Genomic DNA, 19,028 nt, shown 5'->3' on the forward strand with positions numbered 1-19,028 from the left:
AGTCTGCAGTGCAGGGCTTCGGGTGCCATTTTCCCGTAGCCCTGCTCTCAGCGCGGGAGTTTCAGTCGCTGGCTTGCAGAGGATCGTGGGAGCTACGCGTCGGAGGGAGGCCGGGACAGGAGGTCTTCTGCAGGTGAGTAAATGTTTTTTTTTTCTTTATTAGCAGGTGTATTTTCTGGTCAAGTCTACCACATGATTGAAGTGTTTTCTGGTCAAGTCTGCCACATGATTGTCTTTTCTGGTCAAATCTGCCACATGATTGAAGTGTTTTCTGGTCAAATCTGCCACATGATTGAAGTGTTTTCTGGTCATATTTGCCACATGATTTAACATATTTTCTGGTCAAGTCTGCCACATGGTTGCACATATTTTCTGGTCAAATCTGCCACATGATTGCATGTATTTTCTGGTCAAATCTGCCACATGATTGCACGTATTTTCTGGTCAAATCTGCCACATAATTGAATGTGTTTTTTGGTCAAATCTGACACATGATTGAACGTGTTTTCTGGTCAAATCTGCCACATGAGTGAACATATTTTCTTTTCAAATCTGCCACATGATTGAACATAGTTTCTTGTCAAATCTGCCGACATGACTGAACTTATTTTCTGGTCAAATCTGCTGACATGGTTGAACGTTTTTTTCTGGGCAAATCTGCTCACATTACGTGTATTTTCTTGAGAAAACCCGCACAATTATGTTAATTTTCTGGGGAAAGGGTCACCAAAACTTGGGCCCACTGTCTTTACATTGTATTTTTAAAGGGAACCCAAGGTGAGAATAATATTGAGGCTGCCATATTTATCTCCTTTTAAGCAATACCAGTTGCCTGGCTGTCGTGCTGGTCCTCTGCCTCTAATTCTTTCAACCATAGACCCTGAACAAGCATGTAGAAGGTCAGGGGTTTCTGACAATATTGTCAGAACTGACAAGATTAGCTGCATGCTTGTTACTGGTGTAATTCAGTTCACTACTGCAGCCGAATAGATCAGCAGGGCTGCCAGGCAACTAGTATTGTTTGAAAGGAAATAAATATGGCAGCCTCCATATCACTCTCACCTCGGGTTTACTTTAAATTACAGTTAACTCCGACCTCATCCGGTCATGGCCATGGCCATTTTTTTGCCACGCTTATCGCGCCGCAGGTTATAGCCACACCTATTTTGTTGCCATGGGGCATACACACACATGGGGCAGACATGGGCCACGCAGGAGGACACATGGGGACACAGGAGAAAACTATTTGGGGAGAATGTGTACAAGACACTCCTAGAACATGAACACACTAAGTTTAGTATATATTTTTTTCCCTGCTTTTTTCCCCCTAAACCTCAGTGCATCTTATATTCCAGAGCGTCTTATACGACGGCAAATATGGTATGTCCAGAGGACTAGCACATAGTGCTCTGCATCTTCCAATGATCCCAAACTATCTTATCAGCTTGAACTATTGTTTACCAGCCATTCCTAAACTATGTCATCAGAGCTAGAGATGGCCCGAACAGTTCGCCGGCGAACGGTTCCAGGCAAACTTTCGGTGGTTCGCGTTCGCCAGCGAAGGCAAACTTTTTTGGAAGTTCGGTTTGCCCCCATAGTGCACCATTAGGGTCAACCTTGACCCTCTACATCACAGTCAGCAGGCACATTGTAGCCAATTAGGCTACACTCTCTCCTGGAGTCACTCCCCCCATTATAAAAGGCAGGCAGCGCTGGCTGTTACACTCACTCGTGTACCTGCAGTAATTAGTGAAGGGACAGCTGCTGGCAGACTCTCATAGGGAAAGATTAGTTAGGCTCTTGTAGGCTTGTTAGCTTGCTCCTGGCTGATTGTTATTGCTAAAATAGCACCTCTCAACAGCTCTTTTGAGAGCTAATGTTCTCCTTTTTTGTGTGTGTGTGTTGCCCACTGACGGTGCATTATACAGCCCTATCTGTTGCAGCTGGACCTTGGTAATTGCTATTACTGTGCCAGCCAGGCCCTGCCTAACTATCTATACTGGGACACCTACCTATGCCTACCTAACTACTGGTGCACCTACTTACCTATACGGGGACACCTACCTATGCCAACCTACCTACCTATACTAGGGCACCTACCTATGCCTACCTACCTATACTGGGACTCCTGCCTATGCCTAGCTAACTACTGGGGCACCTACCTATGCCTATCTACCTATACTGGGACACCTACCTATGCCTACCTACTTATACTGGAACACCTACCTATGCCTACCTACCTATACTGAAACTCCTACCTATGCCTAGCTAACTATTGAGGCACCTACCTATGCCTACCTACCTATACTGGGACTTCTACCTATGCCTAGCTAACTACTGGGCCACCTACCAATGCCTATCTACTAGTGTTGGGCGAACATCTAGATGTTCGGGTTCGGGCCGAACAGGCCGAACATGGCCGCGATGTTCGGGTGTTCGACCCGAACTCCGAACATAATGGAAGTCAATGGGGACCCGAACTTTTGTGGTTTGTAAAGCCTCCTTACATGCTACATACCCCAAATTTACAGGGTATGTGCACCTTGGGAGTGGGTACAAGAGGAAAAAAAAATTAGCAAAAAGAGCTTATAGTTTTTGAGAAAATCGATTTTAAAGTTTCAAAGGGAAAACTGTCTTTTAAATGCGGGAAATGTCTGTTTTCTTTGCACAGGTAACATGTTTTTTGTCGGCATGCAGTCATAAATGTAATACATATAAGAGGTTCCAGGAAAAGGGACCGGTAACGCTAACCCAGCAGCAGCACACGTGATGGAACAGGAGGAGGGTGGCGCAGGAGGAGAAGAAGGCCACGCTTTGTGAGACACAACAACCCCGGCCTTGCATGAGGGCAAGAAGCGTGCGGATAGCAGGCTTTGTACCGCCATGCAGTCATAAATGTAATAAAGATAAGTGGTTCAATAAACAGGGACCACGCGGCAACGCTAACCCAGCAGCAGCAGACGTGATGGAACAGGAGCAGGCGCAGGAGGAGAAGGCCACGCTTTGTGAGACACAACAACCCAGGCCTTGCATGAGGGCAAGAAGCGTGCGGATAGCATGCTTTGTACCGCCATGCAGTCATAAATGTAATAAAGATAAGTGGTTCAATAAACAGGGACCACGCGGCAACGCTAACCCAGCAGCAGCAGACGTGATGGAACAGGAGGAGGCGCAGGAGGAGAAGGCCACGCTTTGTGAGACACAACAACCCAGGCCTTGCATGAGGGCAAGAAGCGTGCGGATAGCAGGCTTTGTACCGCCATGCAGTCATAAATGTAATAAAGATAAGTGGTTCAATAAACAGGGACCACGCGGCAACGCTAACCCAGCAGCAGCAGACGTGATGGAACAGGAGGAGGCGCAGGAGGAGAAGGCCACGCTTTGTGAGACACAACAACCCAGGCCTTGCATGAGGGCAAGAAGCGTGCGGATAGCAGGCTTTGTACCGCCATGCAGTCATAAATGTAATAAAGATAAGTGGTTCAATAAACAGGGACCACGCGGCAACGCTAACCCAGCAGCAGCAGACGTGATGGAACAGGAGCAGGCGCAGGAGGAGAAGGCCACGCTTTGTGAGACACAACAACCCAGGCCTTGCATGTGGACAAAAAGCGTGCGGATATAGCAGCAATGCTTTTTGCCGCCATGCAGTCATAAATGTAATACAGATGAGAGGTTCAATAAACAGGGCCCGGAAACGCAACACCATCCCAGATGTTCATTGGTCATGTTACTTGGTTGGGGTCCTGGAGTGTTGCGTAGTCATTTCCAATCCAGGATTGATTCATTTTAATTTGAGTCAGACGGTCTGCATTTTCTGTAGAGAGGCGGATACGCCGATCTGTGACGATGCCTCCGGCAGCACTGAAACAGCGTTCCGACATAACGCTGGCTGCCGGGCAAGCCAGCACCTCTATTGCGTACATTGCCAGTTCGTGCCAGGTGTCTAGCTTCGATACCCAATAGTTGAAGGGTGCAGATGGATGGTTCGACACAGCTACGCCATCTGACATGTAGTCCTTGACCATCTTCTCCAGGCGATCGGTGTTGGAGGTGGATCTGCACGCTTGCTGTTCAGTGGGCTGCGGCTGCATGGGTGTCAGAAAATTTTCCCACTCCAAGGACACTGCCGATACCATTCCCTTTTGGGTACTAGCTGCGGCTTGCGTTGTTTGCTGCCCTCCTGGTCGTCCTGGGTTTGCGGAAGTCAGTCTGTCTGCGTACAACTGGCTAGAGGAGGGGGAGGATGTCAATCTCCTCTCTAAAGTCTCCACAAGGGCCTGCTGGTATTCTTCCATTTTGACCTGTCTGACTCTTTCTTCAAGCAGTTTTGGAACATTGTGTTTGTACCGTGGATCCAGAAGGGTATAAACCCAGTAATTGGTGTTGTCCAGAATGCGCACAATGCGTGGGTCACGTTCAATGCAGTCTAGCATGAATTGAGCCATGTGTGCCAGAGTCCTACCAGAATCCTCATCATCCTCTTGTGAGCGTTGTGATAGTTGTTGTGATGCATCATAGTCGTCACCTTCCTCCTGGTCTGCTTCTGCTGACCATTCGCGTTGAATTGTGGAAGTCCAACGTGCACCGCTCTGGCCCTCGTCAGTGGTGGCATGAAATTCCTGCTCCAACTCCAGCTGTTCCTCCTCCTCTTCTTCGTCATAGCTGCTGGGGCCAGCGTTCCCTGAGGCGGATGGCCTGATGTTGGTACCATCACGCTGATCGTTTTCTCCTTCAGATTCCCCCAGTTGCATCATGACAGCTGTTTCCTTGATTTTTAACATCGACCTCTTCAGTAAACACAGCAGTGGTATGGTAATGCTGACTGAAGAGTTGTCACTGCTCACAAGCAACGTGGATTGCTCAAAATTTTGGAGGACTTGGCAGAGGTCCAACATGTTGGCCCAATCGGATCCACAGAAGCTTGGCAGCTGGCCGGATGCGCCTCGGTACTGCGCCGTCATGTACTGGACCACTGCACTCTTCTGCTCGCAAAAGCGGGCTAGCATGTGCAGCGTAGAATTCCAGCGCGTAGGGACATCACACAGCAAGCGATGGTGGGGGAGATTGAAGCGCTCCTGCATCTTGGCGAGTGCCCCCGAAGCAGTACTGGAATTTCTACAATGTTTGGACACTCGACGCACCTTCAACAGCAGATCGGGCACGCCTGGGTATGTCCTCAGGAACCGCTGAACTACTAGGTTCATCACGTGCGCCAGGCAAGGGATGTGTGTCAGCTTAGCCAACCTTAAAGCGCGAATGAGATTACTCCCATTATCACACACAACCATGCCCGGTTTCAGGTCCAGCGGTGCCAGCCACAAATCCGTCTGTTCCTTTATTCCCCTCCAAATTTCCTCCCCTGTGTGCTGCTTATCCCCAAGGCAGATTAGCTTCAGCAACGCTTGCTGACGCATGCCAACAGCTGTGCTGCACTGCTTCCACGATCCTACTGCTGCTGGGTTAGCGTTTCCGGATGAGGTACAGCTTTGAGATGCGTTGGAGGAGAAGGAGTCAGAGAGGTAGGTGCTGCTGTTATCCAGTGGGAGGGACGGCGGTGCAGCTGTTTGTGGCGTGGGCAACACCCGTGCCGTAGCAGGTGAGGAATCGCTGCCAGGCTCCACAAGGTTCACCCAGTGCGCGGTAAGGGAGATGTATCGACCCTGGCCGAACGCACTCGTCCAGGTGTCAGTGGTGAGGTGAACCTTGCAGGCAACGGCATTCTTCAAGCTTCGGGTTATTTTGCTGACCACGTGCTCATGCAACTCAGGCACTGCAGAGCGTGCAAAGTGGTAGCGGCTGGGAACCACGTAACGTGGGATGGCCACTGACATCATGCCCTTGAAGCTGTTTGTCTCCACCAATCGATATGGCAGCATTTCGCAGGCCAGAAGCTTGGCTATGCTGGCTGTTACTGCCACGGCCCGGGGGTCATTTGCTGGCAATTTCCTCTTGCGCTCAAACATCTCCGACACAGACAACTGAACCGTAGCGCTGCACACGGAAGGGCTGTTGGTTGTTGTGTTTGATGAACACTGGGAGACCTCAAGAGCACTACTCCGGAAAGTGACAGTGTCAGCGTCGTCTGATGTTTGTGAATGTTGTGAACCACGCAATGGCTGGGCTACTGCTGCTGCTGAGGCGGGTCTGGTGGTGAGTCTGGTGAACCCAAGGGAGGCAGTGTTGTTTCTGGTACCCTGTCCTGACGCGTTTGCCCAAAGAGTGGGATGTTTGGATAGCATGTGACGGCTCATGCTGGTGGTGGAGAGGTTGTTAATATTTTTCCCCCTGCTCAGGCGGGTCTTGCACACCTTGCAAATCGCCATGGTAACATCCTCAGTGCAGTCTTCAAAGAAAGCCCAGACTTTGGAGCACCTGCCTCCTTGCTGGCGATTTCTGTTTGCTCCTCTTTTGCCTCTCACTTGAACTTCCACGCTTGTGGTGCCTGAAATTGCGCGCCGCCTACCTTGTGGCACAAGGCGAACTCGTGCAGCAGTGTGTTCTTCAACAGACTCATCTGTGCTGCTGCTACGACGGCGATGTTCTCGTTCACAAACAAAATCTGGGTCTCTGTCCACATTGTCCATACCCTCCTCTTCCATCTCCTCAAACTCGTCATATGTCATTGTGGGCCACCGCCGTGGAGTAGAGCTCCCCACAACAACCTCTGCGCAGCACACTCCAACGTCGTCTTCCAGATCTTGTCGGCCGACCTCCTGCAATTGCAACCCCTCCTGCCCAAATTGCTCTGGGATTTGGGTTTCCGAGTCCTCTTCGGACTCGCCTTGTATTTCAGTGCGCGGTGCATTTCCCACAGTTAACGGTTGTGAATCCAGGCACAACATTTCTGGCTGTTCCTCCATTGACCTTTGAAAGGTGGAAGTTTGTTGGGCTGGGAATAGCTCCTGCGAATACCCCATTGTGTCCTGAGGTAATTCATCGGACTGGTTATCTGGCAGTTGTGTGCGTGGTGTCGCTGCCGGTTGTGTCAGCTTTGTGCCCACTGGCTCCTTGTAACTGGCTGAGGACTCGGACCTCGTGCGTGATGTGCTGGTGCTGCTTAACCCACTGCTGGACACTTGAGAGGTCATCCAAGTAATTATCTGGTCCTGTTCTTTTGGATTTGTGAGGGTTGTTGTCCTGGACAACATGGGCGGTATTGAGTGGGTTTTCTTGGGTGCTCCCCTGTGGCCTGTACGTGAACCGTCAGGGGAAACACCTCTTCCCTTGCCCCTCCCTCTTTCACCGGATTTCTTCCTCATTTCACTTATCCTTACAGTACACGCTGACTGGCAGCAGTACAGTGGCAGTACAGAAATGCTATACAGTACCACTATTCCCAGCAGCGACACAGAGCACAATGCTATACAGTGACGGGTGAGCGGTGTACCACTATTCCCAGCAGACACAGAACAGTACACAGAATGCTATATAGTGTGGCTGAACGAGCGGTGTACCACTATTCCCAGCAGACACAGAACAGTACACAGAATGCTATATAGTGTGGCTGAACGAGCGGTGTACTACTGTTCCCAGCAGACACAGAACAGTACACAGAATGCTATATAGTGTGGCTGAACGAGCGGTGTACCACTATTCCCAGCAGACACAGAACAGTACACAGAATGCTATATAGTGTGGCTGAACGAGCGGTGTACCACTATTCCCAGCAGACACAGAACAGTACACAGAATGCTATATAGTGTGGCTGAACGAGCGGTGTACTACTGTTCCCAGCAGACACAGAACAGTACACAGAATGCTATATAGTGTGGCTGAACGAGCGGTGTACTACTGTTCCCAGCAGACACAGAACAGTACACAGAATGCTATATAGTGTGGCTGAACGAGCGGTGTACCACTATTCCCAGCAGACACAGAACAGTACACAGAATGCTATATAGTGTGGCTGAACGAGCGGTGTACCACTATTCCCAGCAGACACAGAACAGTACACAGAATGCTATATAGTGTGGCTGAACGAGCGGTGTACTACTGTTCCCAGCAGACACAGAACAGTACACAGAATGCTATATAGTGTGGCTGAACGAGCGGTGTACTACTGTTCCCAGCAGACACAGAACAGTACACAGAATGCTATATAGTGTGGCTGAACGAGCGGTGTACCACTATTCCCAGCAGACACAGAACAGTACACAGAATGCTATATAGTGTGGCTGAACGAGCGGTGTACCACTATTCCCAGCAGACACAGAACAGTACACAGAATGCTATATAGTGTGGCTGAACGAGCGGTGTACTACTGTTCCCAGCAGACACAGAACAGTACACAGAATGCTATATAGTGTGGCTGAACGAGCGGTGTACTACTGTTCCCAGCAGACACAGAACAGTACACAGAATGCTATATAGTGTGGCTGAACGAGCGGTGTACTACTGTTCCCAGCAGACACAGAACAGTACACAGAATGCTATATAGTGTGGCTGAACGAGCGGTGTACCACTATTCCCAGCAGACACAGAACAGTACACAGAATGCTATATAGTGTGGCTGAACGAGCGGTGTACCACTATTCCCAGCAGACACAGAACAGTACACAGAATGCTATATAGTGTGGCTGAACGAGCGGTGTACTACTGTTCCCAGCAGACACAGAACAGTACACAGAATGCTATATAGTGTGGCTGAACGAGCGGTGTACTACTGTTCCCAGCAGACACAGAACAGTACACAGAATGCTATATAGTGTGGCTGAACGAGCGGTGTACCACTATTCCCAGCAGACACAGAACAGTACACAGAATGCTATATAGTGTGGCTGAACGAGCGGTGTACCACTATTCCCAGCAGACACAGAACAGTACACAGAATGCTATATAGTGTGGCTGAACGAGCGGTGTACTACTGTTCCCAGCAGACACAGAACAGTACACAGAATGCTATATAGTGTGGCTGAACGAGCGGTGTACTACTGTTCCCAGCAGACACAGAACAGTACACAGAATGCTATATAGTGTGGCTGAACGAGCGGTGTACTACTGTTCCCAGCAGACACAGAACAGTACACAGAATGCTATATAGTGTGGCTGAACGAGCGGTGTACTACTGTTCCCAGCAGACACAGAACAGTACACAGAATGCTATATAGTGTGGCTGAACGAGCGGTGTACTACTGTTCCCAGCAGACACAGAACAGTACACAGAATGCTATATAGTGTGGCTGAACGAGCGGTGTACTACTGTTCCCAGCAGCGACACACAATGACTGGGGGGGACCCTGGCTAGCGTGGCTGGAGCGCGAACTACCCTGCCTGCCTACCCAAAGCTAAACCCACAGACAAATGGCGGAGATATGACGTGGTTCGGGTATTTATTTACCCGAACCACGTGACAGTTCGGCCAATCAGAGCGCGTTCGGGTCCGAACCACGTGACCCGTTCGGCCAATCACAGCGCTAGCCGAACGTTCGGGGAACGTTCGGCCATGCGCTCTTAGTTCGGCCATATGGCCGAACGGTTTGGCCGAGCACCGTCAGGTGTTCGGCCGAACTCGAACATCACCCGAACAGGGTGATGTTCTGCAGAACCCGAACAGTGGCGAACACTGTTCGCCCAACACTACTATCTACCTATACTGGGACACCTACCTATGCCTACCTACCTATACTGGGACTCCTACCTATGCCTAGCTAACTACTGGGGCACCTACCTATGTCTATCTACCTATACTGGGACTCCTACCTATTCCTAGCTAACTACTGGGGCACCTACCTATGCCTATCTACCTATACTGGGACACCTACCTATGCCTACCTACCTATACTGGGGCACCTACCTATGCCTACCTACATCCAAGAAGATAATAAGGTTGTTGCTTCATTGTGGAAAGACCAAATTTGATCAGCTGGACAGTCATTGTTGTTCTATCATTGAGCTACCACAGCCCGGCGACAATATGGGCTTTAAAACCGCCACGGCCATCACTACGCAAACTGCTGTTTGGGGTGCGTTACACAGTGCGTTTGGTGTGTCAGTGTGAAGCAGTACTCTAATTACACTCCCTGATTCATGTATACACTAGAGATGGCACGAACCTCCGATTTTCAGTTTGTGAACCGGGTTCAGGAAAGGAAAACCAAGAGTCACCTCTGCTGCGGAGAAGTTCATCCAAGTCACCAGCTTCAGAAATTCCAGGTTAACAGCAGCTCAGGTTAGAGACCAGGTCAATGCCACATAGAGTTCTAGCAGCAGACACATCTCTAGAACAACTGTTAAGAGGAGACTGTGTGAATCAGGCCTTCATGGTAGAATATCTGCTAGGAAACCACTGCTAAGGACAGACAACAAGCAGAAGAGACTTGTTTGGGCTAAGGAACACAAGGACATTAGACCAGTGGAAATCTTTGCTTTGGTCTGATGAGTCCAAATTTGAGATCTATGGTTCCGGCCACCGTGTCTTTGTGCGACGACGCAGAAAAGGTGAACGGATGGACTCTACATGCCTGGTTCCCACTGTGAAGCATGGAGGAGGATGTGTGATGTTGGGGATTTATTCAACATTGAAGGCATACTGAACTATCATGGCTACCACAGCATCTTGCAGCGGCATGCTATTCCATCCAGTTTGCATTTAGTTGGACCATCATTTATTTTTTAACAGGACAGTGACCCCAAACACACCTCCAGGCTGTGTAAGGGCTATTTGACCCGGAAGGAGAGTGATGGGGTGCTGCGTCAGATGACCTGGCCTCCACAGTCACCAGACCTGAACCCAATCGAGATGGTTTGGGGTGAGCTGGACCGCAGAGTGAAGGCAAAAGGGCCAACAAGTGCTAAGCATCTCTGGGAACTCCTTCAAGACTGTTGGAAGACCATTTCAGGTGACTACCTCTTGAAGCTCATCAAGAGAATGCCACGAGTGTGCAAAGCAGTAATCAAAGCAAAAAGGTGGCTACTTTGAAGAACCAAGAATATGACATATTTTCAGTTGTTTCACACTTTATGGTTATGTACTATACTTCCACATGTGTTAATTCATAGTTTGGATGCCTTCAGTGTGAATCTACAATGTTGATAGTCATGAAAATAAAGAAAACCCTTTGAATTAGAAGGTGTGTCCAAACTTTAGGTCTGTACTGTATATGTGTGTATATGTGTGTATATATATATATATATGTATATATATATATATATATATATATATATATATACTGTATATTCCTGCGTATAAGACTACTTTTTAACCCTTGAAAATCTTCTGAAAGGTTGGGGGTCGTCTTATACGCCGGGTATCATTGATGCTGGGTCATACCCCCTATCCTGTTACCGTCCCTCAGATCTTGCTGCTGAGGACTGTAGTGAAGCGGCGCAGGCGCACATATGCAAGATCTGAGAGGCAGAGAGGGAGGTAAATAGCATACAAGGGTGGGCTAGAGGGGTGAAAGAGGCATATTTTATGGGTACAGCACGATCTATTCTTCCATACCGCTCTGATAAACAGGTGGACAAGGAGAGCTGACCAATCCACTTAGGGAGAGGGAGAGCTGACCAATCCAACCAGTCAATTGACTACATAATGTTATATACTGGGTACCACATACAGTACAGCACCAGTATATGATTTTTTTTATTTGGTGTACGTTGGAAGAGGGGTAGTCTTATACGGCGAGTATATCACAAACTCTATATTTTAACTGAAAAAGTTGGGGGGTCGTCTTATACACCCAGTCGTCTTATACGCCGGAATATACGGGGTATATATATATATATATATATATATATATATATATATATATATATATATATATATCAATATATATATCAATATATATATATATATATATATATATATATATATATATATATATATATATATATATATCAAAGACAAAATGTATACTGTACATTGGTTCAAAGTTGTGGACAAAGGATTGAATAAAGACAAAAACTTTTTTTATATTGGTACAAGGCTGATGATATTTAACGCCATAACTCTTTCTCTCAGTCTAGACAAATATTGCATCCACTCTGCTTGTAGCTAAAGCTTGTGAACTCAGAATTTACGATGCCTCTGTGAAGTCCCAATTGTGTGAGGATTGAGTAAACTAGTGATCTTATCTATTAGTCATAAATTAGCCAACATCCTCTCAAAACCTCAATTAGATGTTCTGTTTCATTAAGGCATATTAATGATGTATCTATGCTTGAAAAAAAAATCTAATGATCCCTTTTGATGTTGCATGTATATAGTTGTCCCAGACACAAAAGGAGGGGTTGTAATGGAACAAAGTCACTCTTTATTCTTCAAGTCACAAGTTGCAAATGCAAGATGTGGATACACTTCAGAGATCCAATTCACAAAAGAGACTGCCTGGCACGTGTTTCACGGCCAAAAGCCACTTCCTCAGAGGTACACAGTGTATATGAACATCAGATGCAGGCCATAGGAAAAGTGTTAAACCACAATCTATAACTTTATGTAAAGAGCAATCATTGGTGAATCCATGCTGTAACAGCCACGAAGTAGCAAGTGTGACATAGTAAGTGTGCTGCTAGGCCTGTTACCTTGCATTGTCATTGCGTTACCCTACGGTAAAACATGGCAACACAACACACAACAGTGAAATAGGGGCCTCAAAGAAAAGGTCAACTAAAAGCAAATAGATATTTTTTTTAGGACTGAACAGTCATTCATCAGCTCAAGAGAACATTGTACTGTAGATCACACTTTACCTTCAGCACAGCGGCACACTTCTCCCACGCAGATCCTGCCCAGAAGCTTACTGTCCTCCTCTACATGGTAGAATTTAGTGCAGCGGTTCTCTGCGTGTAGAAACAGAAGTATACAGTCAGCCTTACAAACATAAATGTGGTCATAAATGAAGACAACGTGGTTACAAATGAATGACAAGCACACAGATGAGGCCCGGAAAAGTTTAGTATTTAAACTCACTCTAGTGGTTACTTTAAAGAGAACCCGAGGTGGGAATTACTAATACTATTGGGGCACAGAGGCTGGTTGTGCACACTAAGACCAGCCTCTGTTGCCCCATCGTATGCCTCCATGTCCCCCCTGCTCGCCGCTATAGACCCCGCAGTGCTGGCGACACGCAGCGTGTCACCAGCACAATGTTTACCTTAGCGCTGTCTAGCAGCGCCGCTCCCCCGCCTCCTCCGCATCGCCGCTACCCGCCCGCGTCACTTTCCTCCTATCAGCGGGAGGGAAGGGACACGGGCGGGTGCGCCGATGCGGAGGAGGCGGGGGAGCGGCGCTGATAGACAGCGCTAAGGTAAACATTGTGCTGGCGACACGCTGCGTGTCGCCAGCACTGCGGGGTCTCTAGCGGCGAGCAGGGGGGGCATGGAGGCATACGATGGGGCAACAGAGGCTGGTCTTAGTGTGCACAACCAGCCTCTGTGCCCCAATAGTATTAGTAATTCCCACCTCGGGTTCTCTTTAACATTAATACAGTTTCTGCACAAACTATTTTAAATTTGTAATGATCTGCTCAGCTGTCTGTGCAGGCAGGCAGCTTTTTGACCATTGTTTGGGTTTGCATGCTGCAGGACTCTGGAAAGAAGAGCTTCTGTCAGTTTTGCAGCTTGTGCTTGCTGAGGAATTTGCATACGTTGTCATGCAAATTGCCTGGCCACATTCATTGGAGGCGTGTACTATAAGTACTATGTGTTTCCCACAATGCTTCGCTGGTCATAAGGATTTAGTCCTGTGTAACACTCCTGCCGGGAGTGTCAGCCTTACTCTCTGTTTGAAGATTAGCTTAGAGTAATTCCTGGAAAACTGCACTGCATCTTGCGCTAGCGCTGTGGATCCTTCTGTTCTGTCTCCTTGGATCGCGCTAGCCACTTTGCGCTAGCACTGTGGATCCTTCTGTTCTGTCTCCTTGGATCGCGCTAGCCACTTTGCGCTAGCGCTGTGGATCCTTCTGTTCTGTCTACCTAGATCGCGCTAGCCACTTTCACTAGTGCTGTGGATCCTTCTGTTCTGCTACTCTGTCTACCTGGATCGCGCTAGCCACTTTCGCTAGTACTGTGGATCCTATCTCTTGCTTGTCCCTGTTTTCGTGTGTTTGTCTTGTCTGCTACAAACGCTTGCTGGAGGCTCGGTGAGGTAACCGTTAAGCAAGCGCTCGCTGTTACATGTTTGTCTTGTCTTGGTTAGTTAGGCGTGCTTGTCTCTATTGTGCTTATCACGTGGAGACCGCATACGAACGCGTGCACTGTTGCGAATGAGTGCGGTGTTCGTGTTCAGTTACCGTTTGTTATTTTCCTTGTTATTCTCATTGTATTATTTGCTGTGCCTTTGCTAACCTCATATTCAGTTCTGATGTGCCTTGTGTCCCGTCTGGCGATCGCACCTCTCGCGATCGTGTTTCTGTTTCGTATCTGCTGTTGTGTGTGCACTGTCGCGGGGTGGCGACTAGGTTGACGCACACACATACAACCTGTCCCTTTGCTCGTTCTCATTCGCAATCGCCTCTCTTGCGATTGCGTTCTGCGCTTTGTACAATTCCTGTCTGGCATTTGTGGAGGTACAGAGGATTTGCCGACAGGAATTTCCCTCTACGGGTGCGTAGCACCTTTTGCTGGGTGCCTGCAAATATACGCTTGTGGAGGATTTCCGCCGTATCAGCGAACGCGTTGTGCGCTGATCACGGAGAAAGTTCCATAATCGTTACAATATTTAAACAAAACCTAAAATAATAACAATAAAAAAAAAGTTTCACTTACTTGGGGCTTCTGCCAGCCCCCTGCAGCTGCCCTGTGCTCGCACCGTCCTGGAACAATCCTCCGGTCCCCCACCGCAGCTAAGTTTTTTTTTCCGCCTATTCAGCCATGTGGATGGCCACTACACCTGCGCAGCCCATGGCCGCATGCATCCTGGGTCGCACTCTCTGTCGCTGGGAGTGTCCTGCAAAGGCACCGTGTGAGGTTTTCTCATACTGCGCCTGCGCAGGATGCTCCTGACGATAGGAGTGCGAACGAGGACACACGCGACCAGAGGTGCGCAGGTGCAATGGCCGTTGACTTGGAAGTCGTAGAGAATGAAACTTAGCCGCTAGGGGACCGGAGGATCGTTCCAGGACTGCGCGGGCACAGAGCTGCTGCAGGGGGCTTGCAGAAGCCCCAGGTAAGTGAAACTTTTTTTTTAATATTTCAGGTTTCAATTAAATGTCATTTAAAATGGTCTTTCTATTTTAGTCTTCAGACAAACAAAACATACTACAATTGAGAAGGGGTGTTTGGCCATACATCCGGCAATTTTTCAGGCCGATAAACCTTTCCGATTAGATAACTTTATTGCATCAGAGGTAAATCAGTGCCACAGCATGTCCGCTCTTTCGATATTTCGATTAATTTCGGGCCAAAATTGGTCCTAAGGATCAATTGGACATGCTGGAAGGTCGCAAGTGCTCGATCGGGTGCATGGCTGTAGCGGTGTTTGATATCGAAACCACTAACATCCCCAATGTCATAGCCCTCAACTGTCCCTCTTTGGGACCCTGTTCCTCTGTCCCTCTTTCCTCATTTGGCCCTCTTTCTGGACTTTGTTCCTTTTTTCTATGTATATATATATATATATATTTCTCTACTAAAAAATGTGTTTGATTGCCTCTAAACTTTATCCCCATCCTTTAAATTGATATATTACTAATTTTAAAATGTTAATATGAAGGAAAATGAACCATGACAGAAAGGACCAGTGTCATTTGAATTATAAAATAAAATATTTTTCTTATGAAATCTTTATGGTATGCTTGACTAGGGGTGTTCCTCTTTCTCATCTCAAAAACTTGGGAGGTAAGCCCAACGGATTCCCGGTTGGTGTCACCCCAAGTGTAAAGTGTGCCCCCGTAACCGTGAAGTCTTTTAAAATCTCACCTGTCCGCCTTCACTGTCATCACCACGATAGCCTGTACCACGTGACGTGATCTGTACCACGTGGCACTAGGCGTGTATGTGACGTGCTAGGCCCATTTCTGAGAGATTTCATGCTGAAATCTATCGATAATCAGTCTGGGGTTTATGGGCAGGCAACACATGTCTTTCGAATCATATTCGATCAGAGAGGGTCTGTCTCATGGTTGACCTTCCCTTACACCGACTCATGTATGGGCCTCTTCACACTAGCTTGCATTAACACTTAGACTGCCGCCAACGTCTATAGGTGTTTTGTGTAGCGATGCTCACCGGGATTCTGTGGAATTGAAATTTTTGCATTTCCGATCAAAAATCCAAATTTCCGAGAAGAATTCGGAAAACGGGAATCAGAATTTCATGGAATTCTGATTGACCGCAACTCTGTAATTTTAGCAGAATTGCTATTGTCAGAACTCGGAAGCATTGGACCAATGAGGATATGCAGAATTATTCTGCAAAATTTTAATTGTAGACCAACCACAAGACTGAGTTTCGTTTTTTTCGCTTTGTTTTTTTTTTCATTTTTTGCATTCTCCGATGCAAAAAAAAAAAAAAAAGGCTGATAAAATACTCCTCTAAAATTGGAAAATTGGAAATCAGAGAAATGGAAAGAACGGAAAATCCTAAAAATTGGAAAATAGGAAATCAAAATTTCCGCGGAATCGGATATGGGCATTTCCGACCATCCCTAGTTCTGTGTATTCCCATCCATATGCCACAGCTGTCTAAATGCTTTTTACTACAAAACCACTTCCAACTGCTGTAGAGGTCTGTAGGTGTTTTTGTGTCCCCTCCATTCACTTTCTACTTTACTTGAAAGATGCAAATAGTTCTAAATGGATGCAGAAATATGCAAATGTTACTGCAAATCTGCGCAGCTTGAATATGGGCCAGTGAGATGCTTTCACAGCAAGATTTAATTTGTCCATTTTACAATAGATTTTTAGAATAATTTGCATAATTCTCAATCATCTCAAATTTATTTGCACCTCAATAACAATCTTACTGACTAATGTGGACTTTGGTACTTGCAGATTTGGACAAGACAATACAAACAGGGCAGTTTCTAGGCTAAATTGCACCCTGAGTGAGGGTGTAAAAATTGCGCCCCCTTTCCCCCCCAGCCCTGTGGGCTCTCGAACCCTTACTTTTTAGGGACAGTCACACAGCCACAGGTCACAAGTAAATCTGCCTACTTACTAGTGACCAGCCGCTCATCCAGGAGGAAGCCGGGACCAGGAAAACACACAGGCGAATAGAGCCCAGAAAGCCGACTCCTCCATGGGCGCCGCCCACTGACAACCTGCAGTACCACTACAGGATATCAGGTGTCATCAGGCGGTGGTGACGTGATGATGACTTGATGTCTGACGCAGGCAGCCCAGGAGGAGTCAAGGAAGGTGATTGAGCTGGTAATCTTCTTTCTTCTTCCACTTGGCTGTGCCGCGCATCACCGGCTACCTAGTGGTTATGTCCTTCCGCCTGCGCCCCCTTCCCTTCTTCTACTTGCCAGTCTGCGCCCGGGGTGGTCACCCTGCCCACACTGCCCCAGAACTGGTCCTGTATACAAATATAGCTGGCACTGGCGTGTAGCTTTTGCAAAAAAAAAAAAAAATAGCTGGCAGTCAAAGGGTGTTTTCTGTTTTGGACCAGATTTCATAGTATCGGTTCCCAGAAGTCTGCACACAGGATGTAAGCTAGCAGGCACCCCCAGCACTGTCTTTAGTTATACTCCCTCTGTATGAGCAATGGGATTGTACATCAAATGGGATGCTAGTGAGAAATCCCAATTTCTTACCTTTTGCATAATATTCATACACAGTGACCGATGCAGGCTGAATGTAACCCACATCAAAATATTGCTTAAGTTTGACTGTGAGACACAGGTCCTCTTCATGGGAAATCTATTGATAAAACAGAAGGAAGGGGGTACAAGGTGCAAAGAAACAAGAAATAAGTGTTATCTGCAAGAAAAATGCATTTTTTTATACAGCTAGTATAATTGTTGTACCCACATTTTTCTCTCTTAGGCCCTTATTTCATTCACCTTTTCTCTTACGTTTTCTCCTAGGTGGTATTTTCACACCTTATCAAGGCTGGGTTTATACTTTTTGTGCCCCTAGACAAAGAGGCCAAGTACCCCAGCGCTTCTCCCATTCCATGTGCAGCCCCCTCTTCCATGTGTATCATCCATGTACAGCAGCGCCCCTTCCATTCCATGTGCAGCCCCCTCTTCCATGTGTATCATCCATGTACAGCAGCGCCCCTTCCATTCCATGTGCAGCCCCCTCTTCCTGTGTATCATCCATGTACAGCAGCCCCCTCCCATTCCATGTGCCGCCCTCTCTACATGTGTATCATCCATGTACAGCAGCCCTTCCCATTCCATGTGCAGCCTTATCTTCCATGTGTATCATCCATGTACTGCAGCCCCCTCCCATTCCATGTGCAGCCCCCTCTTCCCTGTGTAGCATCCATGTACAGCTACCACCTCCCATTCCATGTGCCGCCCTCTCTACATGTGTATCATCCATGTACAGCAGCCCTTCCCATTCCATGTGCAGCCTTATCTTCCATGTGTATCATCCATGTACTGCAGCCCCCTCCCATTCCATGTGCAGCCTCCTCTTCCATGTGTATCATCCATGTACAGCTGCCCCCTCACATTCCATGTGCAGCCCCCTCTTCCCTGTGTATCATCCATGTACAGCAGCCCCCTCACATTCCATGTGCAGCCCCCTCTTCCCTGTGTATCATCCATGTACTGCAGCCCCCTCCCATTCCATGTGCTGCCCCCTCTTCCATGTGTATCATCCATGTACTGCAGCCCCCTCCCATTTCATGTGCAGCCCCCTCTTCCATGTGTATCATCCATGTACAGCTACCCCCTCACATCCCATGTGCAGCCTCCTCTTCCATGTGTATCATCCATGTACAGCTACCCCCTCACATTCCATGTGCCACCCCCTCTTCCATGTGTATCATCCATGTACAGCAGCCCCTCACATTCCATGTGCAGCCCCCTCTTCCAGGTGTATCACCCATGTACAGAAGCCCTTCCCATTCCATGTGCTGCCCCCTCTTCCCTGTGTATCACCCATATACAGTGCCCCTCCCATTCCATGTGC

General features: G+C 47.8%; 1 protein-coding gene across 1 annotated transcript in view; it reads right to left on the minus strand.

Annotated features, from left to right (window-relative positions):
- The window catches only part of LOC137562609 (A.superbus venom factor 1-like), a 554,872-nt gene that overhangs the window by 12,579 nt on the left and 523,265 nt on the right, over positions 1–19,028 (minus strand). Inside the window, exons 36-37 of the mRNA XM_068274112.1 lie at positions 17,699–17,804; positions 12,694–12,783 (exon numbers count right to left, since the gene is read on the minus strand). Coding sequence (XP_068130213.1) covers positions 12,694–12,783; positions 17,699–17,804 — 196 coding nt within the window. The remainder of the gene's footprint in view (positions 1–12,693; positions 12,784–17,698; positions 17,805–19,028) is intronic.

The sequence above is a fragment of the Hyperolius riggenbachi genome, chromosome 3 (genome assembly GCF_040937935.1).
Source record: "Hyperolius riggenbachi isolate aHypRig1 chromosome 3, aHypRig1.pri, whole genome shotgun sequence".
NCBI lineage: Eukaryota > Metazoa > Chordata > Amphibia > Anura > Hyperoliidae > Hyperolius > Hyperolius riggenbachi.